This window comes from Cibotium barometz, chromosome 62 (assembly GCF_041138505.1).
Source record: "Cibotium barometz isolate CiBa-2024 chromosome 62, ASM4113850v1, whole genome shotgun sequence".
NCBI classification, from domain to species: Eukaryota; Viridiplantae; Streptophyta; class Polypodiopsida; order Cyatheales; family Cibotiaceae; genus Cibotium; species Cibotium barometz.
In genome coordinates this window covers 21,877,522-21,902,573 of record NC_141107.1, presented here as the reverse complement: position 1 = coordinate 21,902,573, position 25,052 = coordinate 21,877,522, and the positions used below count along the sequence as shown (strand labels likewise).

General features: G+C 46.0%; 1 protein-coding gene across 2 annotated transcripts in view; it reads left to right on the top strand.

Annotated features, from left to right (window-relative positions):
- Nucleotides 1-24,213, top strand: part of LPA1 (tetratricopeptide repeat (TPR)-containing protein) — a 55,965-nt gene extending 31,752 nt beyond the window's left edge. For both annotated transcript variants that reach the window (XM_086795440.1, XM_086795441.1), the window contains 5 exons: nucleotides 11,079-11,236; nucleotides 11,416-11,604; nucleotides 20,441-20,541; nucleotides 22,223-22,319; nucleotides 23,965-24,213. In XM_086795440.1, coding sequence (XP_086651566.1) covers nucleotides 11,079-11,236; nucleotides 11,416-11,604; nucleotides 20,441-20,541; nucleotides 22,223-22,319; nucleotides 23,965-24,039 — 620 coding nt within the window. In that variant the 3' untranslated portion in view covers nucleotides 24,040-24,213. The remainder of the gene's footprint in view (nucleotides 1-11,078; nucleotides 11,237-11,415; nucleotides 11,605-20,440; nucleotides 20,542-22,222; nucleotides 22,320-23,964) is intronic.
- Nucleotides 24,214-25,052: the final 839 nt, after the last annotated feature.

Sequence of the window (25,052 nt, the reverse complement as noted above, 5' to 3'; positions counted from 1 at the left end):
CGGCCAAGGCTGGGGGTATGCAACCATCAGTTGGCCAGCAAATGGAACAGCCGACAGGTAGCAGACAACCTCCCACACGTAGCAAAAAATGGGAAAATTATAGGGAAGTGAGGAAAAATGGGGAAACACCAAAACTGGGCGGGCACACCCACAACAAAGGCCCTGACATAGTGTACAGACAGGAGATGACTGCTAACATTAGAGACATGCAGAAAATTGAAAAACCAGGCTATGTAGAAATGGGTGATGATACTGCGCACCCCATTGCGCATGTTGGTAAAGTGTCATTGTCTATGCAGGATGGGAAAATGCAGTACTTGGAAGATGTACTTCATGTTCTAAATATTACGAAGAACCAGGTTTCTGTTGGACAGATGATGGAGCAGGGTTTGCAATTTGTGGAAGACTTCAAAAATCAGTGTCACTTGGTTGCACTTTGTATGGGCCAGCCTCATCGAGAAAGAGAAATATCTCGGACATAGGACAGCTAAAGAAGAGCTAGGAGGGGAGGCAAAGAGATTAAAGAAGGAACAGGAAAAAGCTGCCCAAAAGGCTGAGAAGAAGAGAAAAGAAAAGGAAAGAAAATAAAAACAGAGGGTGGAAAGAAAGACCCGAGAAAAGGTAGAGAAAAACAGAGGGCAGAAAGAAAGACCCGAGAAAAGGAAGTAAAAGAAAAACAAGGCGGAAAAAAGACCCAAGAAAAGGCAGAGAAAAAAGCAAGAGAAGAAGCAAAAAAGAAAGTAGAGGAAGAAGCAAAGAGGAAAGCCAAGGAGGAACATCAGGCTGAGGAACTTCAGAAAAAAGAGGCTAGAGAGAGAGAAAGAAAGAAAGATATATTAAGTGTCTACTAAAGACTCAATGGGCCTATGAGATCAAAGTGATACAATAATTTCCATGGCATATCTCATCATGGAATGGAAAATAAAACAAAAAGAAAACATAAACGTAACTATCTCACTGGGGTGATACAAAACTGTCCATGGAAACTCATCATGGAATACTAAGAACATAGAAACATAAGAGAAGCATCAGCTCCGAGTAGATGGTATACCACTCTCCAAAATATCAAGCATGAGGCTAACGAGTATGGCCGAGAGGTCTCCCTCAGCTATGTCACGTGGGAAGGTAGCTCGATGGCAGTGGAACATGTTCTGGATTTGGAGCTAATGAGGTGATCGTGGCCGACGGGGCTAGGGGTGTCGGGCACGCTGGAGTGCGGAGGCTTGGTCCGAGGTAACTCCTCTCGGGCGAGGTAGGTCCGTAGCAACTCGTGGAGAGTCCACAAGATCCACTATATCGGTGTCCTCCACCTCCTGGGTCCGGAAGAAACTGGTGATGGTTGGTTGGCGAGGGAGGGGGCGGGGTGGCTGGGGCCGAAGCTCTCTCAAGAAGGTGTCCATGTGTTTGCGGAGCTCAGGCAGGAAGATGCCTAGGCAATGCTGGTCGTGGAAGTCAATGATCCTGGAGAGTGGACCAAATCCCTCACGAAATAGACAGTCAAACCTCTCGCAGATCTCATAGTATATTGGGCAGTGGCATATGTAATGCTCCTCCGTCTCAACCTCTGTGTGGCATAATCGGCAGATCCTCTCCTCTTTGGGTCTCCGTATGAGCTTCCCGGCTCTGAAGATGCGCTCAGCTCTACCTGTCTCCACTCTGAGGCAGTGGGATGAAACCCGTATCTGGCCAATCACAATCCGCATGGCATGGGACATGTGAACACTCAAGTAGCCCAGCTGTTAGATGCATCCATCCTCAGTGAGTGTGAGGAAGTGATCTCTATAGAAGTGTATCTTCATGGGGAGCTTTGAAGGTGTGATCCATGTGCAATGGGTGTAGAGGCTGAGAAGATCTAACCGGATAACCCGGTTGGTATCCTCGTGAGAGAGCTAGAGAAAAGGGCAGTCCAAACTGTACTGAAGGGGGGATAGGCGGTCCATGCGGAGCCCATATACTGAGAACCAAGTGGAAACTAGTGCATAGCATACTCCAGAGTGGCCCTCAAGTGCTAGCTGTCTTGAGGACTCTAGCCCTTGGGTACCTGTGGGGATCCATGTGGCTAATGCAATGGAGATATGTGACTGTCTGGAAGAGTGCATCCACTACCATAGGGGATGCAACAAACTCTACGTGGATAATCTGGTGTGGGGCTGATGGTTTGCTGCGGAGCATACGGGAGAACATCATGACCTGGGGCCTCTCAACTCGTTGCCAATCCTCATCAGATAAATCTGGCCCCCAGAAGGCTGCTCCATACATCAAGGCTGGTGTGACGAGGGTGTCAAAAAGCCAGCCCTTCATCCTGGGCTCTTGGAAATGTGCCTGGAAGCACTGTCGCTCAAGTAAGCTCAAGGTTGCATAACCCTGTGTCACTCTGGCATGTGCTGCGGGAAGCATGGTGAAGCGTGGGCCATTGAAAGTGACACCAAGGTAGACATAGGATGAGACAATCTCCATAGGATCCCCTCTATATGTGAAGCTCAATCTGGATGTGAAGGGGTGAGAGGTATTGAAGACCATTACCTTGGTTTTACCAAGGTTAACAGAGAGATCCTGCTGAGTGCATAAGTCCTGTAAGGCATCCAACTATCTCTGAAGCCCCTCGGCTGAGTGTGAGAGGTTTCCACGCGAGAAACTGATCCAGAAACCTGTGTTCTCCGCGAGCAAGTGTCCCCAATGCTTGCCCTAAGCACCTGCTATACCAGGAATCCTTGAGTCACATCCATGCTCACATATTCCATTGCTGTCCGGCCTGTTTTGTGCAATAACCAGTCCAAAATAGCAACTTTCTGTCGCGAGAAATCCACCTGTAAAGGGTCCTACAGCCCTGTGGAGGTCCCTAGAGCTGTCCTGTACTGTCCAAGTTGACTTTGGACACCTGTAACCAGCCCAAAACTCGCAATAACCAGAAATTGCAGGTCTGAAATTTACCAACCAGCCCTTTAGAAGAGTGTGGGGATCGTTGTCCAAGCTTGTGTGAGTCCCAGCAAGCAACCAGCCCTATAGCAACTCCCAAAGCTCCAACCAGCTCTCCAATATGTTGAATAATGAGTAAAACAGCCCAAAAGGGCCTCTTGAGGGAAGCGCCTTTTTCAGGTGCCACCTCAGGGGCCTGGTGGGTACACAAGCTGGCTGACATGTGTCCCCATAAGGTGTCCAGGTAGGTGTCCAGCCCATAGTGCTCCATTTGTCTTGTTTCTATAAGTTTAGGTCCACCAACCATGGCCATAAGCTGTCCGGACTTCATTAATTTTGGTCCAACCAAATGCGAACGCATTATAAGTTGTCCGGCCACTTATTAATGAGTGTGGACCTGCAAACCAATAAACCTTAGTAGTAAATGAAGTAAGCCGTAAATTGAGTGTGGACGCACTTACCACCTGCAAAACCCATAAGCCCACAGTTTTAGGCCCAAACAAGAGTGCACACACGTGTCCACAAGGTGCCCGGGCGTCCCCGGTCCCTCGGACTTCACAAGCCAAAATGACAAGCATTGTCCAGGCAGCAAGACAATGTCACACAAAGTAAAATAAAGTTATGGCATGCATCATTTATGCATTGTGCACATGTAAACTTGGAGAACCACCTATCATCATTCTTGTACTTGAAAATATTCCGCCTGCCATCATAACACACCATGTGTGCATGGCCGGAATCCACACGGGCACCGCCCGAAAGTCCACAAATGTCCTGCCATGTCCTTGGACTCATATGCATCCACTCATATGATCCATACACATGCCCAGGTATAATACATACATGCATCCGCATGTTTCTAGGCCTGACACGCATCCGCATGTCCCTAGAATATAGGGGTTTGTGACAGCCATCAAGACATCCCATTATAAATAACGAGACCTGGGTAGCTCCTCACGGTCCTGTGATGATCTCTACAGCCTTGTGTTAGTGATGTCCAACTCTTGTAGTCTGATAGGGTCGTCTAGATCGAGTACTGGGACCTGCTGACTTCCCGTCCTGGTGTTGAAATCCCCCAGCAGGAGGACTTCCCCCAGTTGCGAGATTTCCATAATATTCCCATATAATGGTAAGTACGGTGACTGGCCATGCTGTGCGGCGTAAGGGAAGTGGCGTGGTGCAAAATAACACACAACAATGTGGATGACTCTGTCACTGCTAAGCTGTAGCCGCACCCAAAGATACCGTGCATCATTGTCCTTTTTGGATGATGTTGAGAATTTGTCAAAGATGGGATCTAAAAAGGACAGCTACCTTTCCAGAGCCACATACTTCTCGTGATGTGCGGGTCTCGGTTCGGAAAGCTGACTCCCACTCATACCCTGCTATGTATGGTAAGCCCCTCTCATGGCTCTGATGAGCCTAGGTATAAAAAATGACATCCTGCTTGTGAGAATCTCGCTCAAGCCTCTTGGATTCGACCACAGCATGCCATTGTAGTTCTATACTGCCAACCTCATATGTTTGGTCTCATAGACCCCACGTCCCTATTTGGGACGGTGCTCAATGATAATGACCCTACCATCTTTGTAGATATCCCACTTGCTTGCTCTACGGGCCTCATGAACTGTCACCATTGCCAGGTACACCTGTGTGCCCTTGAAGGCAGCCGGCTTGTCTAAGAAGGCCTGTCTGTTGGTGGCATCAGGGAATCTAATGATGATGATGAGGGGCTGCTCTCGTGTCATATCCTTGCCTGCCCTCCATGTATCTGCAGGGGGGGGGGGGGGGGGGGGCGATCCCATCCACTCCTAGCATTTGGCAAAGCGTCATGGCATCCTCCTTGGGGGAAGCCCCCGCCTGTAGCCCCCACACTCGCACATGGAGGGCCTATCCTTCCCGCGTTTCTCATCCTTGAGAGTCTCATGTATGATGCTCTGTGTGGGTTTGTGCTGCTTCACCACCTCCACCCAATCTTTCTTAGTGGTCTGCAGTTCTTCCCGCAGCTTATCACTTGCAGCTTTCAACTGTTCCAAGTCAGTCCTTAGACCCTCCTGAATATTCAGTTCCCCTTCCTCCATTATATGGTCCTTGAGTGTAGCCTTTAGGGCTTCCATTTCTGCCCGGAGTTCCCCTATCAGTGGGGCAGCCTCTGGCATTCCTTGTTGTAGCGTGGTGGGTCGTTGGGTGGGAACATGGAGGCCGAATGACTCACCGCAGTCAGCAGTGCTGAAGGGGCGCAGCGCATAAGGCAGGAGGCGGAAAGGCTCACCACAGTCAGCAGCGCGTAAGGAAACAGGTGTGCAGGGTCACCAACGTGCAGCGCGTGCGTGCACAGCAAGGTAGCAGTGGCGTAGCATGGCAAAAAGCAGCAGGTGCGCAACAAGGGCCACCAGCGCGCAGCGCATACAAAGGAGGGGGGGCCTGCGCAGCTTCACGCCAAGAGAGAGAGAGAGAAAGGAAGAAAGAAAGAAAGCTGTATTAACGTCTACTAGAGGCTGAACTCGACCTATGAGACAAATCGATGTACAATTGTCAATGTCTTCTGGATGTCCAGAAAAAAAAAGGACAAAATGAACAAACTATGAAAGTACTGAGCTAATGGGAGGGTGTGATGAATGAAGCACTACTACTAGAGGCTCAGTATACAACCTATATGCACAGGGTATACAAGAATGCAATGTAGATCTGTCTAGCTCCAACCAGTACCATAATGGGGGTGTAATATGTGATACATAGGCAATGGCGAGGCAAAAATACTCGGAGCATGATCTCCGGGTGTGAGTGTTAGTGAGCTAGCCGCTCCTGGATATGGTGCTGATGTCGAGCCCGTATCTCTGTGATCTCCCTCTGATGTAGTTTGGGAGTTTGGTAGCCTGGTGCTCTCGGTCTCCGTCTGGCTCGGAGGTCCGCAGCACGCTGAAGTGTAACCCCCTCCTATGTCAGGATAGGCACTGGGATAGATCTCTGGAAGAAATCAGTGAGTTGGAGGTGTCGCCCACCTCTCCCTGTGGTATGAGTCCATAGCAGTGTCTCTCTGTGGCGCTGTGTCTCTAGCAAGAACTGGTCAAATCTGCGTTGGTCTGCGGACTCCATGATCTGGCGGAGTGAGGGATGTCCATTGAAGATGGTGGTGTATCTCTCTCTAATGACACTATATGCTCTACATCTGCATACATAATGTTCCTCACTCTCAACCTCCTCCTGGCATAGTCTGCATATCCTCTCTGCTGTGGGGATCCGTGCTGCCCTACCTGCCTCAATCTCAAGCTGGTGTGATGTCACTCTGAGCTGGCCAATCACCACTCGGGCACTATGAGGCATGTACACATCCATATATCCAGGTCTCTGTATGAATCCATCCGCTGAGATACGCATAAACTGATCTCTGTAGTATAGCATCTTCGGCGGTAGAGGCTGACTGAGTGTAATTCAAGTCTCTTGAGTGTATCGCTGCCATAAATCCTACCGAAGGACTCTGTTCCTCTCACTGTGAGAGAGCTGGATGTGTGGTGCATGTATATCATACTGGAAAGGTGGCAGGTGATCTATGTCAAGACCATGCTGAGTGAGCCACTGCATCATCTGTGAATACCATGATCTCCTATCTCCACTCTCTGCGAGCTGCCTGGACGCCTCAAAAGCTCTATGTGAGAGTCGATCTGATGGCATATCTCTGATGTGGGACGGAGGGTTTGCTGTGGATCATCCATGAGAGCATGAGAATCTGAGGCCTCTCTATCTGAGACCATGTGGAGGTGGCGAGCCCAGGTGCCATACTGCTGCAGCATACATCAAAGTAGGGGTGACTAGTGTGTCAAACAACCACCCCTTCGTGCGGGGCTCCTGGAAGTGTGCCTGGCGACACTGTCTCTCTAGCATGGCCAGAGCTGCATACCCTCGTGTGAGTCTATCCCTGGCTGCTTGTGCCATAGTAAATCTTCTTGGCGGAGTCATAAATGCAATCCCTAGGTACACATATGAGTCTACCACCTCTACCTGTCCTCTTTCTAGTGTGAAGATGGCCTGTCGTCGAACCGGCCTTGAGGTGTGGAAAATCATGGCCTTGGTTTTCCCAGGGTTCACTGTAAGCTCCCTCTGTCTGCAGAAGTCCTCGAGTGCATGGAGATGGTATATATCCCAGTACTGTGCCTCCTCATATGCACGCCTCTTACGGTGTGTGAGGATCCTCATCTGTCGGCTCGCCTGTCTTTGTGTAATGGTCCCCAATGCTCTCTAGGCACGGAGGTGTCTATATAGCTCTCTACACGCATCATCATACCACCGATTCTGGGGCATGCTCCCAGATCTATCTGTGTGTGCAATGTGTGTATGATGGGGGAAGCTGCGGGTGGCGGCCGTATGTAGTAGAGATGACAGCTGGGTGGTGAGTGTGTCTAGAGGTGACAGGGGATCTATTTGGAATAGCCCGTCATATACATGATGCTCATATATGTCTGCCAAGTCATGGGTGAAGTAGAAAGTTGTATGCGATGCCTGTGTGGGCTGTGTGGGTGCTGGTGTGGAGCTCGCCAGTGACAGTAAGAGGTACGTGTGATCCGCACCAATAGGACAGAGGGGGATGGTGAAAGATGTCATTGCCTGTGTGGTCTCCATGGACCCCATGATGTAGTCCACTGTGCTACCCCCCCCCTGATCGTGGAAAGCATGTCAGTGCTCCTGAATCCTGCCACTGTCTCATCCCGTTATAAATAACGAGATGGTGTCGCGCTCCCAGCTCAAGTAAGTGATGACCATATCTGGTGTTATCCGGCCCCATGTCCTCATCAAAAACCGCCTATGAGACAGAAACCTGTGTACATCATCATCATGTCTCAATGAACATCAGGCCTTAAGAGAGAGAGAGAGAAAGAAAGAAAGATTTTATTAACGTCTTCTAAAGGCCAAAAACCGCCTATGAGACAAAACCTGTGTACATCATCATCATGTCTCAATGGACATCAAATGGATACAAAAGAAAAAAAAGTACCAAGTACTCTATAATGTGGAGAGAGAGAGAGAGAGAGAGAGAGAGAGAGAGAGAGAGAGCTGAAGGAGATAAAAAGAGAGAGAGGAAGAAGCCACCCAAACATCACTGTAGGAAAAGCTTGACAAAGCAAAGGAAATTTTACAAAAGGCTTTAGAAAGGTTGAAGCAGCAAGGGAGAAGGAAAACAGAATTCAAGAGATCTCTGGAAAAGCTTCAGTAGGCCAAGCCCAAATACAAGTTAAAAGTCTAGAGCAACAAATAATCTGGGAAGCGGAGGCAAATCAGAGAAAGGAAGTCAAAAACTCCTGAGAACAAGAGAGAAGAGAAGCAGAAAACCGAGCAAGCAAGAGGCAAAATAGAGAGAAGCAAAACAAAGGGCACAAGAAGAGAGACTACAAAGTGAAAAAGCAGAAGTTGAGAAAGCAAGAAAGGCAGAAGAAGAAGCCAAGAATATGAATGAAGATAATGCAGAATTCTAAGAATCGTCACCATACCTCAAGTCGGGCTGAAAAGCAAAAGATAGTTTGCAGTTGACTTATGAGCAGGCCTTACGAGATGTAACATGCAGTGGAAGTATTCGTAATTAAGGATCCTGTCACACAAGTCTCACACCGCCTTCTGTATCCTGAGTTTCGCGAGTTTAGCAATCCACTTTTATGACTTCAAACTTTAAGAGATTTAGAGAGAGAGAGATAGAAATTGTACACCGTATGGGGTCCCGAATTACCAATTGAAGGGCCCCCTATCCTGTGACCGGAATAGTATTTGCTTTATTACTTTGAAGAGAATGACTTTGGACTGACGATAAGCCAAACGCCAAACGCCAAACGCCAAACGCAAGCTCTTGGAGGACCAAGAGTCGGGCTGAACTGTACATGGCTGTAGAAGCACCAATAATGACCGATCTTGAGCCATGCACTCTTCCCAATGGAATGAGGGAAGGCTACAAATTTGAGGTTGAGGTATAGACTGTTTGGGACTGTTCTAAGCTATGTATGAATGCTGAAAATGCATGTATGCATGCGTGTTACCTTCACCCAAGGGGCTGGAGCAAAACGCTGATGTTATGCAATGCTGAAAACTGCTTCAAGGCTGAAAACGCAGGTCTTCTGTTGGGCTGAATGCTGGGAACTGATGCGTTTTGTTGATGGAGGCTGAGTGCACATGCGTTGATGCTCCTAGCTACTGAGGGATGAAACGCTGACTAAAAATGCTGAACTATGCAGTGATCTAAGGGCTGAATGACCAATTGTTTATGCTCCAATGAAAGATCTCTAGCTGAGTCGGGTGTCTCGGCTATACCTGTGACTGGAATGTTGAGGCGGCGGGCATGCCTCATCTTCTCCTCCTCAATAGTGGTGTGAATGATTTGGTGTTCTTCCCTTTGAGTCTCCTTCCTCACTTCTTTACGGATGTTGTTCTTCACCACCTCAACCCGTCCTGACTGCTAGGCTTCGAGTTTTCCCTCCATGTCCTTTGTGATCTCCTTGGAGATCTCTTCTTTGATGGCCATGAGAGTGTTGTCATTGATCTCCCCTTCTTCCTTCTCAGTATTCTTGATGGCTACCAGTTCCACTTTCAATGCACTCACCTCCCCCTTGAGTGCCGTGTTCTCTTGTTCAAGGTTCGTGACCCGTGCTTCGAGAGCCATGATGTGCCGGTGTAGTCTATTCTCCACCTCATTGAGGTTGGAATCGGATGTCTTCTTGTTCTCCTTTTTCCCACATTGAAACCATATCGTTTCATGTGGGAAAAAAGGTTGTGATTTTGTGTACTTTTTAGCTTTTACAATTCTCTCTCTTTCCTTCTTTCAGCCTATTTGTTCTTTTCTCTTCTCTTTTGTATGTCTTCTTTGTTTACCGATGATAAATATGCTAATATTACCTTATAACTATTGGCCAATACCTTCACATTTTATGTATAGGATCGTTTCAGTCCAACGTTTCATTGTCCACCTACCTGGTGTTGAAACGTTTTGTTCCAAAATAAATCGTTTTAGCATCATTTCATTTCGATGGTGTTGAACCTACCTTGGTCAAGAGGGAGGGGGGATCACCATCGACTTCTAGGCATTGGAAGAGATGGCAAAAGGAATGAAGGCCGAATACATACGGGACTTGGAGGAAGCGTGGCGTAGCTTGGAGGTGAGAGCTTTAAATTGTTCCACTTTATCCTCGGCCGGCCACTAATATCTCAGGACAATGCCCATTTGCAGAGCATGCTCTAGAGATATGTCGAGAGGGTACACGTGCAGTGTGCTTGGTTGTACTCGATGCAACCGGTGCATATGTTCTACATGTTCCACTACTATGCAGTTGGTGCGCCCTGCGAGATGACCTCTATGCAAACATATGGTTGATGTGGCCACGCATAGGGTTTTACGGATGGATGATCTCTATCCTAGCACAACAGAGATCGACCTTGCTACTAGCATCCCGGTTTCTCATACTACACCCGAGGATCTTAAGAGATTTGAAGGTTGGGATCTCGGCAGTCTTCTGCGGGACTTCCATGAGCCTATTATTCCGGAGTGGACTGAGAAGGAGATGCAGCAAGCCCTTTTGATTTTGCTCGTTTTTGAAATATCTTGGAAATCCGGTACTGCAGGTAGAGAATTTCTTGGATACACGTGAAGCTGTATACAACTTCCCTTTTAGGTAATAAAATAAACCAAGAAATGGGGATTTGGGGGGGCGGGGGATTTCCATTTTCCGTCCCTAGTGTGGGCTCAAAGCACTTACAACATTCATACACTAGCAATAACTTTTACAGTTGTCTATCTTGCATTGTGTTGTTAATGGAGTGAATAATTAAGGTCTTTGGGTAACATGCTTGGGTAGTCTTTTGGCTAGTGTTGTCTATCCCTCAATCTATGTGGAAAGAAAAAAGTAATGGGCTCATACTTTTTGATGACTCAACATGTAGAAGCAACAACAAAAGTGTAGGTGCTACTAGCAATCAATACTCCACCATACATGCAAGCAGGAATTTCAATACCTGACTTATCAATGTATGTGGAAGCAGTAATTAAATTTTGAGTTTTCCGAGAAAGACAGGCAAACCTATGACACAATGAAATGCCAACAGCCAGCTACTTTGATTCTTGAATGCTGAATATTTCCTTGACATGCTTAAAGAAATTTAAAATAATGTTATGTTTTAGGGTTTTGCAGGAATCATTGTTTTTGTGGCATTGTTCATATGGGATACCAGGAAAGAAGAGGAGCAGCTTTCCAGGATATCTCGAGATGAAACATTGTCACGTCTACCACTACGACTCAATAGAAACCGCATCGTAGAGCTTGTGCAGCTTAGAGATTCGAATCGCCCTGTAAGGCTTTTAACTGAACATTGTCCAGTCTTTTATGTCTGCATTTTGCTTGCAGCATTTTCTAAGTTGGTAACATGGTCACACCATGAAGAGAGAAGATGCATGGCTTTGTGCAGCATGGCACAATTTCACTGGGCAAGCATAGAATCCTGAACTTACCTCATCTGACCGTTGGATAGGTGATTTTGGCTGGCAACAAAGATGTGGTCACAAGAGCTGTCCAACGTGCTGAAAAGTTTCGCACGGAACTGCTTAAACGAGGAGTTCTACTGGTTCCTTTAATCTGGAGCAGTACAAAAGAAGAACCAGGCAAGAAGAAAGGCTTCGGAAGTTCAGGCAATGTTGTAGCCACAAGTGCTATAGCTGCGGTATATTATCATTTTATAGCTTTCAGAACTTTTGGTTATCAATGCATATAAGAAGTTCATGCCAGCAGCATTGGCTTTGTTTTTATCTCTCTACTTCTCTCTCTGCCTATGTGCATGCTTGCTGCCTTAACTTAAATTTTTCTAGTGAAACCACTGCTTCATTAATAAAAGTAATGTACATTCATAGCTGTCCCAGAGTGGGGACAGCTACGACTCAGATCAGAAACAGTGGGAAAACACCTCGAGCTGCATAAAAGAGAACTCTCCAAGATCAAAAGAATCTCTCAGAGATTGGTGAAGTGATCTACGGAAGCAGGAAAAAGGGTCGACATGAACAACATACAAAAGCAGCTGATTCTGGCATGGTTGATAGTCCAGAGTGCCCAGAATTTCGTTGCCTTAACTTACAGATGTATGGGGGTGAAGATACTGTGACACCTATGCTGAGGGAAGTTGTGCAAGTCCTTCAAGGAAAGGATACAACCCTGGGCCTGCAGTGCAATTCCCCCCCTCTCACACTTCTTCCTAGAGGTGCGACCTAATGCAAAGTCAAATTTTACATGCTTTATTTAAAGGAAAAGGGATCTTGACAGATACTGTCACACCTATCCTGAGTGAAGTTGTGCAAGTCCTTGGAGGAAAATTGGTGATCTTCAATAGAAGACTGTTGAGCTTGTCTTTGTTGGGCTCCTCCCCTGTACCCCCCCCCCCCCCCCCCTGGCGGGGCCCCGGCGTCTATGTTTGTGTTCCAGCTGTGTCTCTTCTACTCCAGCTGCTCCCCCTTCGGCATAGCCCTAATGGCTAGCCTTGGGAGGGGGAGTCACTTACCATACCCAACTGAAAAAGATTGAGATTCTCAAACAGTCAAAAGCACTCAAAGACTGCCCTTTCGGTTCCGGGGGCACCTGGTCATGTTCACAACCATAAATCTCAAGCCATGTCTCTTACAGGGACATGCAAGGGTACCCAAAGCCCTACTCATATTGTGAATCTAGAAAGTGATAAGAATGATCTTGTAGTTGTTGTAGCCCTCTAATTGCGACAAAGACTGTAGATGCAAATTTGAGAAACTAGCTTCCACAGCTCATGCCAAAAAAGAATGTTATACTTGAATGTTTTTCTCCAAGCATAAATGCATTGTTCCCACTTCAAAGCTAATACTAGCGATTGCCTACTGATAGAGATCAACATAGATTAGCGCAAGGGGCTAATTATGCTTAGGTTAGTAACAGTAGGCAATCGCTAGTATTAGCTTTGAAGTAGGGAACAATGCATTTATGGTTGGAGAAAAACATTGAAGTGCAAGGTGATTGTGGAGGTGGTCTGCAAGGCCTTTCTTACATTCTGGGTGATGGGAATCCTTTTTCACATATGCTTGAGGAAGGTTTACACTAGCACTGGCGCTGGCATTTATTGCTAGTCTTGTTAAAGCAGATTGTGCAACGTCGACTAGATAGACGAGATGGGGGTGTTGTCCACACTCTGTATGGGATGACGCTCTCGTGGAGGGGTAAATGCATCCGTGGCACTACCGCCACAACAACCACCACCACCCCTACGACGTGTACGCACTGCGGTTGGAGGAACGGCCTAAGGGCGGGGGGGTTTGACTAGGGGATGGTATGGGTGTGGGTGTGACCGTGGTCGTGGTTGACGATGGGCCTATACCTGACTTACCATGGGTAAAATAGGCTCTAGCCATGGCTGTTTTCTTGGGGGTGGCTTGTGCAATGAAGCTAAAAAATTGGTCAGGGCTCATGACACGTGGAGTAGGTGGGACAATTAGTTGGGGGGTAATGCCGGGGGTGATTTTTGGGCTATATGTATGGTCCTCCATCTGGATATGTACATGGATATGGTTGTGGAGGTGGATATGCAAGTTATGAGCAAGAGAATATGAACATGTGACATGTGACAAATATATTTTTTAAAAAAGGATAAGACCAAAGGGCTTACCTCTGAGATTAGTTGTCAGAGTTTCTACATCACAAAATTATAAAACCCACACTAATCAGCTACATTTTAAAAGCATAAAATCAAATTAATATGGAGAGATTAGGGAGAGAAAAAAGGGGCTTACCTTTGAGAGATTAGGGATAGATAGTAGAGATATGCAACCTGCAAAAAAAAAAACCCAAAAAAACGATTAGAACACTATGCAGTTGTAAGAAAACATGAAAGCAAGAAAGATGGTGGTGTAGGAGAGTGCAGAGATACAGGAGAGAGGGAGACAGAGGACAACCAAAAGGTCATGTGGAGGGGGGATTGAAGATATGAAACCTACAAAAAACACCCAAAAAAAGAGATTAGAACACTATGAATCTATAAGAAATCATGAAACACCTATCAGCACTGAGCAGTTGTGATGTTCTTTTAAACAATTTTGCATAGAGTTTCATCGCTTATTTTTGCACAAGTAATGGGTCCATTGTTATCTAGGCTTCTTCCCTTGAACGCGAGCCCCACACCCCTGATGACAACTCATAACAAGTCATGTATGCATCTTTATGTTAGCAGTCATCTCCTGTCTGTACACTATGTCAGGGCCTCTGTTGTGGGTGTGCCCACCCGTATTTGGTGTCTTCCCATTTTTCCTCACTCTCCGTATTTTTTCCCATTTATTTGGAGTTGTGTATGGGCTGTCGGCTGCCCCCAGGTGCTGGCTAACTTTGTTTGTGCTGCTCGACTAATCAGGTGATGCACGACTGTATTTTTTGTGTTGGCTGACTGCTGTTTGCTGGCCGATTGGGCATATGCTGGTCATGGGCTGCTATCAGCTGACTCTGGGCTGGCCGACCAGCAGCCAGGGGCCATATAAAATGGCCCCTTGCCCCCACACTCCAGTATTGTATTTTTCCGGGATTTATTGGTGTATATAGCAGAGTTACACAAGCTTCTCTCTCTCTTTCATCTATGTATTTCTCTCTACAACAGTTGTCTTCATTTCCGTTGTGCATTCTGACATGGTATCAGAGTCCCAGGTGGCTTGAAGCTTGGAGACAATGGGACGTCGAGGGTTTGCTCATTGAGGTGCTGATTGGAGACTGTTTTGGGCTGTACGGGACTTGGAGATCGGGTAGAAGGCGACCATCACCGTTGGACAGCCACCTTGCATTCTATTTGCAGCCTCTTCTTCTTCTTTTTTCCCACGCACCCTCCCTTCACAAGACCTTGTGAACCCTTGAGATGGCAGATTTGCTTGAGATGGCTGAGAAGCATATGAAGATCCCGACACTCCCTACGTTCCCAGTGGACCGACAGTTGGACGGGAACAACTACGGCATATGGAAGGTAATGATGGAATCTGATTTGGAGTCCTATGACTTGACTGATTTCATTGTTGGTGGCTCCACGATTAGAGTTGGAAGAAGGGGAGTTACCCTCTATTCGGAAGGAACGGGAGGCACAAGCACAGTTATGGGATCGTGTTAATGCCCGAGTCCGTTCTTTCATCTTCCTCAATTGCACACCACAGGTGATCAATCACATAAAGCATATGACGCTGGCCAGAGGAATTTGGCAGCATTTGGCTTCTCTCTACAACAGGGTATCACCCATGAAGAGAATCTCCTTGGAAGTTCAGATGCGGGTGATGAATCCTGCAAAGTCGTCGACGATGCGGGAGCACATCAACAAGCTGCAGGCTCTTCAGCAGAAATTTCTCCAGGCAGGGAAAGAGATATTGACAGAGGATATGGCTATAACGTCGTTGTATCATTTGCCCACTCGGTACTCAGCCTTTTACTCTTCTTTGATCACCAATGGCAAGCTCAACACCATCACTTGAGAGGAGCTTGTGCCCATGGTCTTGGACCAGAAAGAGCAATTCATGAACCCTCCACAGGACGGAGATTCTGAGGCCTTGACTAGCCAACGGTCGAAAGGCCATAACAACAACAACAACAAGGGCATAGGAAAGTCTTCATCGGAGAAGTCTTATGAGAAGAAGCCCGATTTTGACCGAGAGAAACTTAAGGCCGAGAGGACCTGTAATGATTGTGGCGAGAAAGGCCACTATTGGAGGAAGTGTCCCGAGGAGACTGGAAAGAGTGCTGATTCTTCAGCTTCAGCTGCAAAGACTCCAGCCTTTGTGCACTTGGAGATGTTGGACACCGATGCTTCATCTTCTTCGAGTGAGGAGGTAGTTGGCTTCATTGCCAAGGATACTCGGGAATGGATTCTTGATAGTGGTGCTTCCAGGCACATGATTGCTTCCCGTGACTTCTTTCAAGATCTGAAATGGCAGTCAGGTTGCATTTTCATTGGCGATAACTCCACCATACCGATTCACAGTGAGGGCGGGATGGAGATCATTCTTGATGGCAGAGGGGGGAAGCACTCCTCTCGTCTTCTTTACACCCCCGCACTTGGTTTTCATCTGTTGTCAGTGCATGAGGTGTGCAAGACTGGATATCGGGTGGAGTTTGAGGAGCATTCTGTTGCTCTACGGAACCGCGATGGGAAGGCGGTGTGGAGAATGGTATATACAAACTCTCCGCACTCTCCTCTTTGACAGGTTCTCAGATTGGTGATTTGTGGCATTTTTGGTTTGGCCAGTTGAATGTGCATGCATTGCGGCGAGCTTTCCGGGACCAGATGGTGGTTGGCTTTCCAGATGTTGGCAACCGGCAGGGATGCTATAGTTCTTGCATTCGTGGTAAGCAGCACAAGGAATCTTTTTCGAAGCAGGCTTCTAGGCGGGCTTGGAAACCTTTGGAGTTGGTACACACTGACTTGTGTGGACCTATGCCGATAGCATCCTTGGAAGGTTCTTTGTACTTTATGCTACTTGATGATGATTGTAGCAGATTCACATGGGTTTATTTCCTTTCACAGAAGGACCAAGCTTTTGCTTGGTTCAAGGAGTGGCATGTGAAGATGGAGAAAGAATCTGGCTTGCAGATAAAGACTCTTAGGGCTAACAAAGGAGGAGAATTTTCTTCCAATGCATTCGTGCGGTTTTGTGCGGAACATGGCATCAAGCGGGAGCTAGCCAATACAGGTTCGCCGTTAGAGAATGGAGTAGTTGAGCGTAAGAACAGGACTGTGGTGGAGATGGCGAGGACGATGCTGGAGCATTGTGATCTTCCTCGTCCACTTTGGGGAGAGGTTATGGCTATGGCTGTCCATATCCTCAACCGTTCTCCGACAACTTCAGTATCGAACATGACTCCCTTTGAGGCGTATTTTGATAGGAAACCTAATGTCTCCTATTTCGGTGCGTTTGGGAGCGATGCATATGCTCACATTCCAAAGAAGCAGAGCGGGAAGCTCGACTCTAAGTCCCAAAAGCTTGTCTTTGTGGGATATAACTCTCTTTCCAAGGGATACAGGTTGTATGATCCAAAGAGGAACGAGGTTGTCGTCAGCAGGGATGTGGTTTTTGATGAGCATGTTCCGGTTTCCACTGTTGATGAGGTGCCACTTCTTGGAGACCCAGATGATTTTGATGATGATTCCCAGTCGATTGTTCCAGCTGCACAGCCTCAATCAGTTGAGGAGGTTGAGCGTGCAGCTGGAGATGAGTCCCCGCAGTAGCAGGAGGCTCCACATTCTGTTCGAGTACCGAGGTGGTTGGTAGACACCCTTCGGGAGACCGGTGTTACAGAGCTTTCTTCCGAATGGACCACAGAGGACGGACCTCGAAGATCGCATAGAGTTTGTGATAAAAGTCATTCAGCGGAGCTTTTACAGGTAAACTATGCTTTGATGTCTCGTATCATGCGGGACAAAGAGCCCACTTCCGTTAAGGAAGCTCTTGCATAGGATACTTGGAGGAAAGCCATGCAAGTGGAACTGGATGCCATTGAGAAGAATAACACTTGGGAGTTGGTTCCGAGGCTGCTGAAACGGTCTGTCATTGGTGTCAAGTGGGTCTTTAAGACCAAGTATACGTCAGATGGGTCGGTGGACAAACACAAAGCCAGACTTGTGGCTAAGGGTTATGCTCAGCGGCCTGGCATCGACTATGAGGATACCTTTGCACTGACAACGAGGATGACCACGATTTGGACCGGCCCTTGCTTCTTCTCGGCAGTGGCCCGTATTTCAGATGGATATTAAATCTGCGTTCCTTAATGGTGACCTACAGGAGGAGGTGTATGTTGAGCAGCCTCCAGGCTTTGAGGTTCCAAGATCAAAGGGGATGGTTTACAGGTTGCGGAAGGCCTTGTATGGTTCTAAGCAGGTTCCAGGGCTTGGAATCAGAAGATTGATACCTTCTTTCTACGGACTGGATTTCAGAGATCGGTTGCAAATCCCAACCTATATCTCTTTCGGGAAGGCGGTATGGTCACATTGATCATCCTTTATGTGGATGACCTCATTCTCACCGGCGGTCATATGGCGCACATTGCAGTGACGAAGATTGCCTTGTCAAAGAAGTTTGAGATGACCGATTTAGGCTTAGTCCACTTCTTCTTGGGATTGGAGATCTGGCAGACCCAGAGGGGGTTCTTTGTCTCTCAGCAGCGGTATGTCCATGAGTTGCTTGAGGCCTTTGGGATGGAGAACTGCAAGCCTATCACGTCACCGATGGCCCGAACACCAAGCTTACAGTGAATGATCTTTGTGAGCCTGTTGATGCCTCTCTGTACCGGAAGCTGATTGGTTCATTGATTTGGTTGCTGAACACTAGATTGGACTTGACCTTTCCTGTGGGGTTGTTGAGCTCATTTATGCAAACGCCGTTGAAGTCTCATTGGGACGTAGGATTGCGGTTCTTGCGGTATTTGCAGGGTACGAAGGATCTTGGACTCTTCTACACCACTGGAGGTGAAACGAAGGAACGAGTTCGACTCCAAGGTTGGAGTGAGTCAGATTGGGGAGTAGATCCAGACACAAGGAGATCTACATCAGGCTACAGTTTTTCCCTCGGCTCAGGAGCTGTTTCATGGAGCAGCAAGAGGCAACCAACTATTACCTTGTTGTTGTTGACAGAGGCAAAGTACCGGGCTGGTTGTGGTGTTGCTTGCGAGGTTGTGTGGCTGTGGAGGTTGCTTGGTGAGATTGGGTATCCACAGAAGGAGCCCACGGTCATCCATTGCGATAACCAGAGCTGTATCGCTATTGCTCGGAACCCGGTCTTTCATGCACGAACCAAGCACATATAGATACAATATCACTTTGTTCGTGAGAAGATCTTGGCTGGTGACATCTTGCTTCTTTATTGTTCGACGGAGGACAATGTAGCGGACCTCTTCACGAAGTCTCTACCTCAGGCTATACTCCGGCGGCACTCCAGCTCATTGGGGTTGGTTCCACATCCAGGAGCTGAGGGGGTATTAGCAGTCATCTCTTGTCTGTACACTATGTTAGGGCCTCTGTTGTGGGTGTGCCCGTCCGTATTTGGTGTCTTCCCATTTTTCCTCACTCTCCGTATTTTTTCCCATTTATTTGGAGCCGTGTATGGGCTGTCGGGTGCCCCCAGGTGCTAGCCGACTTTGGCTCGACTGATCAAGTGATACACGACTGTATTCTTTATGCTGGCCCACTGGGCATATACTGGTCGTGGGCTGCTGTCGACTGACTCTGGCCGACCAGCAGCCAGGGGCCATATAAAATGGCCCCTTGCCCCCATACTCCAGTATTGTATTTTTCCGGGATTTATTGGTGTATATAGCAGAGTTACACAAGCTTCTCTCTCTCTTTTTCATCTGTGTATTGCTCTTTACAACAATTATCTTCATTTCCGCTGTGCATTTTGACAATTTATGTGTGTGAGCATATATATATATATAGTATATACATATTGAAAAGATGCAGGGGAGAAGAGAGCTTGAGCTCTTGCAAGCACACACACACTCACAAAACCCTAAAAGAGAACACACAAGGTGAGAGGCTGAAAATCTTCTTCTTCATTACACAACACTCAACACACCATATACAAAGATAAGAGTACACACAATATGAAAAGGTACTCAACCAAATACATACTAGGGTTCTCTATAGTGTGAACCCAACTAAATGAGCTGGCGCTATAACTATGCCAGTCTCTAGAATGGCTGTCACACAACTTGTCTCTAGATGCAGGGGAGAAGAGAGCTTGAGCTCTTGCAAGCGCACACACACTCACAAAACCCTAAAAGAGAATACACAAGGTGAGAGGCTGAAAATCTTCTTCTTCTTCACACAACACTCAACACACCATATACAAAGATAAGAGTACACACAATATGAAAAGGTACTCAACCAAATACATACTAGGGTTCTCTATAGTGTGAACCCAACTAAATGAGCTGGCGCTATAACTATGCCAGTCTCTAGAATGGCTATCACACAGCCTGTCATCCCACTGGCCGCATATCACCCATGATCTCACCAACCATGCCAGTGGTGTAAGTGTGGGGCCTATTCCCTATGCGGGTCATCAGTGTCCACCACCTCACTAGATGAGCTCGATATCTCAACACATATATGTGTGCATGTGTGCGCATGCGCTCGTGCATGTGCACGTGTACCTATGTACATGTGTGTATCTATGGTGCAAAGTGATTTGAAGTAAAAAAAAAGTAGTTATCTTGTTGATAAATGTGTGGAGCTGAGGTCAGGAACACGGATGTTTTAGAGTTACACGTTCGACATCAAAGGAGTGAGTATGTAATTTTGGAGAGGAGCTAGAAAAGGTTGAATTAAAAGAAATCTGGGGTGACCTCTCTAGTTTTAGCTGCCTGCTTCTCTTCACAATCCTGGTCTGTCGTGTTTATCCCTCCTCTAAACTTGGCCTAAAAGTAAGAAATGCTTCATATTTTCCCTCCTCCCTCCCTTAGTGTGCGTGCATGCATGTGTTCCTATGGTGCTCTTATCAGCTTTAATGACGGGACATTTGTGTTGACAGGATGACTTTGAAACACGAGCCAAAAATATTGCATCGAAAACAGTGGAGCAAGCAGACAAGAGCCTTAAAGCTGAAGTGGTCTCTCCTCTAGAATGGGAAAGGTAACCTTGATGACTGATCCAGATCTAGACAGTAACTTTTGAGAAAATGAATGTATGCTCTTGTGTGTGTGTGGGTGCGTGGGGGTGTGTGTGTGGGAGCATATATTGATAACAAGTTCTACACCCATATTGGGCACTGATGATGTTAGTGGGGATGTTGTAGTATCTAGTCCATACTATGCATGATGGAGTTGATGGTTTATTGTCTTGTGGATGACTACCATGAGCTTATAAACTCACTTTCTTATAAGGTGAATTTGGGCATGTTACTGGATCCATCTAGGTATATCTTCATGCTGTATTAGCGGACATGCAAATTTCACATTGTGACGTTTTCGTCCAAGTTGCAGGCAGTTGATATTGTGTTAATTCTTTCTATCTTTAGTGGTGCATATGCCCTATCAACTACCTTTTTGTTGTAATAATTCTTTTTATTTGTTATGATCCTTAGTGCTAGGCTTCATTATGGCAGAGTCTGCCCTGCATCTCCGGAGCTCTGACAAAAACTCAGTACACAGACCTTTGTATGAATGTATGCTCTTATGCGTGTGTGTGTGTGCATGTGTGTGTGTGTGTGTGTGTTTGGGGGGGGGGGGGTGGGAGCATATATTGATACCAAGTTCTACACCCACTATTGGGCACTAATGATGTTAGTGGGGATGTCGTAGTATCTAGTCCATACTATGCATGATGGAGTTGATGGTTTATTGTCTTGTGGATGACTACCATGAGCTTATAAATTGCACTTTCTTATAAGGTGAATTTAGGCATGTTCCTGGATTCATCTAGGTATATATATATATATATATAAATCTATACTAACCTTTGTAAAGGGCCAAATTGGCCCGGACCCAATGTAATACGTCATAGGTTATATTACTGTGATGGAAGATGGGCAAGGCAGTACTAGAAAACATAAAAAAGAAAATGCATTTCTAAGTCCATGAGAATTTCCTGTGAGATGAGGTATTCTATCAATCATCAAGCCTGATGGGGTTACATAGCCTTCAAACAATGTCCTTTGGAAATCCAATGAGTTTAAAAAGGGCCTTGTGTGCTAGTGAGCGTGTGCAACTGTGTTCAGGATGTCCTGACTCGGTAGCTCGGAGGATGCTTTGTGGTAGTGGCTGCACTAGTAATGCTTTGGAAAAAAGATGAGAATTGTTTGACTATGGCCATGCCGTCTCTCAGTATGTCACTTGAGTTTTCATTTGTGTCTGTTTGATTTACATACAATGTAAAATCTTCTCTTCATGTGTATTGTGGTCCTTTCTCTTTTTTGAGTACCACTAAGCGGGTTGTTGCATCTTTGAATTATTCTGTGAGTGGTCTTTCTTTCGTGGTTTCTTGACCCACATGCCATGTACAAGAATAAGAGAACTTCTTGTTACTTCTATACTGAAATGTTGAAGAAACACTAGATTGGCCCCTGCCACCCCCCTCTTCCGACTCCAAACAACACAAAGCAGAAATACTTCAATTGACATAATCACAAAGGTTATCACAAAAATAAGGGGACTAAAGAAGACATGATTAAAAAAGGTCGCTTGGAATCTAGCTGAAGGAATAAGTAAGAAAAGTGCGAGGTTGGTATTAGTGAAGCTATGCTTTTGTCATATCAAATTAAGTTAATCCAAAGAATTTGCATTTCTCAAGCCGTCATACTTTTTTTGTTATACAGATGGGTTCGAGAGCAACAAGAGGAAGAAGGTGTGAAACCTGGGGCAGATGTTTACATTGTTTTGCGCTTAGATGGGCGTGTTCGAAAATCTGGAGTGGTATCAACCTAAACTTAACTTGCAAGGATGGAAATCATGAGAATTTTTTCACAGAATCATTTGTTTTGCGATTTTTCCTCAACATGTTTCGGTACTTATTTAGAATTGTTTTAGAACAAAGTGGAACAATACAATGGAGGGGTGCTCCTTTTGGGCCATGCATACCTGCACACAGGGGCCTGAGAAATTAGGACTGATCAAAAGTAGAATCGAACTTCACATGAAGTTTGCACAAATAAACAAGCCATCAGTTCACCAAACAAGTGCAAACACGTAGGCAATAACAGATGATGAAACTAATTTCAGAGAACTGACAACCGGTCAGTTTGAACAGCTTCTCAGCAACCTCAAGCATTGGAGGGTTAATTTTTATGTAACACCCAAGCAGGAAGTCACTTTTGTGGAGTTACTAGTAAATTAGGCTGGCTATAAATCAGTTTGAGTCAAGGGTGGGCACTAATTTATCCAACACTACCATCACATCAAGCTAGTGCTGTTTGCTAGAATAGGATGCACAATGCCGCTTGAAGGCGGGTGAGGCACAAGGTGCAGTACGGGGTTGGCTGTTATGGCATTCAAGGTCTTGGGCTGTAAAGGCAGGTCATTTGCCGACCTTTCCAAGGTCATGGTGTTTATGTGGAGCATTGGATTTGCTCCTTGCTGTTAATTTAGCCGGCGGCAAAAATATCCTAGTGTCTCCCTCCCACACATGCATCTTTAGAAGACTTAATGGTTTTGGCATATTCATGTGCTTGTTGATGCAAATCATACTCTCTCATTCAAGGGAGGCCGCGGCATGCATGATTCCTTTCTGCCTTCGGCCTTTTGTATTTAGAACTTGTCGCTTTGCTTCCCATGCAACCCTTGGGCAAAGCCTATGTCTACCTCTAATGATGCACCTGAAACATATTTCACAAAGCGTCAACATACATTGTACTTACTCTTTTGTATTTCAGCTTTGTTTAGAACTTGCTGCCCTGCTTTCCATGCAACCCTCGGGGAAAGCCTACTTCCACCTCTCGTGGTGCACCTAAAACATAATTGACAGTCATTGAAATTCAACAGGATAACACCCCCTCCCCCCTTCCCCACTTTCCGGGGCTTGTGTCTTTGGCCCTGATTCATATTTGCATGCCAACCTGCCAGCTAATAGATCAGTGGTCATGCCAATGGCTTCCAACCAAGTTGCATGCACAAGTTGGGATTGCCATATCACATCTTCAGAAACCTCATAGGAGTATTGTCCGTCCTGCCACTCACATAGTTGGGATTGCTATTTCACATCATGAGAAACCTCCTAGGAATATTGCCTACCCTTCCGGTCATGTAAGCATGCAAGTTGGTGATTAACATCCTGAGAAACTTTGTAGGAATATTATCCATCCTTCTGGTCACATCAGCTATTATACATGTTACGCCATGCTTTGCAGCTGGATCGGTGTTTTTTTGTTTTGCATATGGAGTGGAGGCACTATCATCTTTATCATGTCTATTTATTCATTAGAATACTTTCTTTTTCTGGAACTGTTAAATGTATATATGCCAATAGATGACACGGTATTGGCATTTTCATATTTTTCTGTTTCTACAGAGTTGGGAACTGTTTCATCATTAAATTGGAGATCTTTTGTTTGCTGTGATACAGGGCATGCCTGATTGGCCCGAGCTTATCAAGGAGCTTCCCCTATTGGATACTCTAGTAAGCAAACTTGAAAGATGAAATACAATGGTTGTGGGGTATGATGCAGTGCTTGATTGCAGAAGGATGATGTTGTGAGATGGTTGGCACACTGCTTGTAACCATGGTCTTCTTGGTTCTTGGCTTCGGTATAATGGTGAGATGGTTTGCACATCTCCTGTAATTATTGTGACTAATCTGATCTGATAAGTTCAATTGTCGCATCCTGTGTGCCTACCACTTGTGTGTACAGTCAAGAAAAAAACAATTTGTGGTATCCTGTTTGGCATGCAAGGGATATGAGAGCTGGGACAACATGGGTGGCATTCATGATGCTACATATTGTCATTGATTTTTTACCGGTAAAGAGAGAGGGGTTCGAAAAGGAAAAAATCTCTCCTGTTCGAATCTCGGAATAGATTACCCAATTAAATTAAGGTTATAGCTACAGAAATTGGTATCAAGGAGACATTTTATAGCCTTACCTAGCACCTCAGAGCAAGGAGCACCATGGTTCTGAAGATAAAGAGGTGAATTGATGCATAAAGGTTGCAGGAATTGATGGGTTAAGGAAGAAGTCCCAAGTGATGAGAACCAACAGTTTAAAAATTGGCCTTAAAAGTAGTCCCTTCTCCCAATCACGAGTTGTTGTTGAAGCATGCTTATAATTGAGTTGATATATTTTCTTAAAAAGGGGTTCAAATTTGGCTATTCTGTAAACATCTTACAAAGGACAAGACATCAAGACCACGAAAAAGTTACAAATTTGGACTAATCAGACACAATGGACAAAGGATTGCAATGATTTCCCACAGGTTCCTGATTGATATACAAATCAACATGCACCATGGCAAATTCCACGCCTGCAAGGTATTGACCCCAATCTGCTAGATTAGCCAATTGCTGTAGGACTTTCAGATTGGACTGCAGACCTGATCTCTATGCACTCGGGTATCTCCCCATCCGAAAATTTAATGGCTTTCGAGATCAGCCCTTCCAAGCAGCGCACTCGTTTGTGTCATCAGAATTGTTGGAGTTACTATAATGTTGGATAG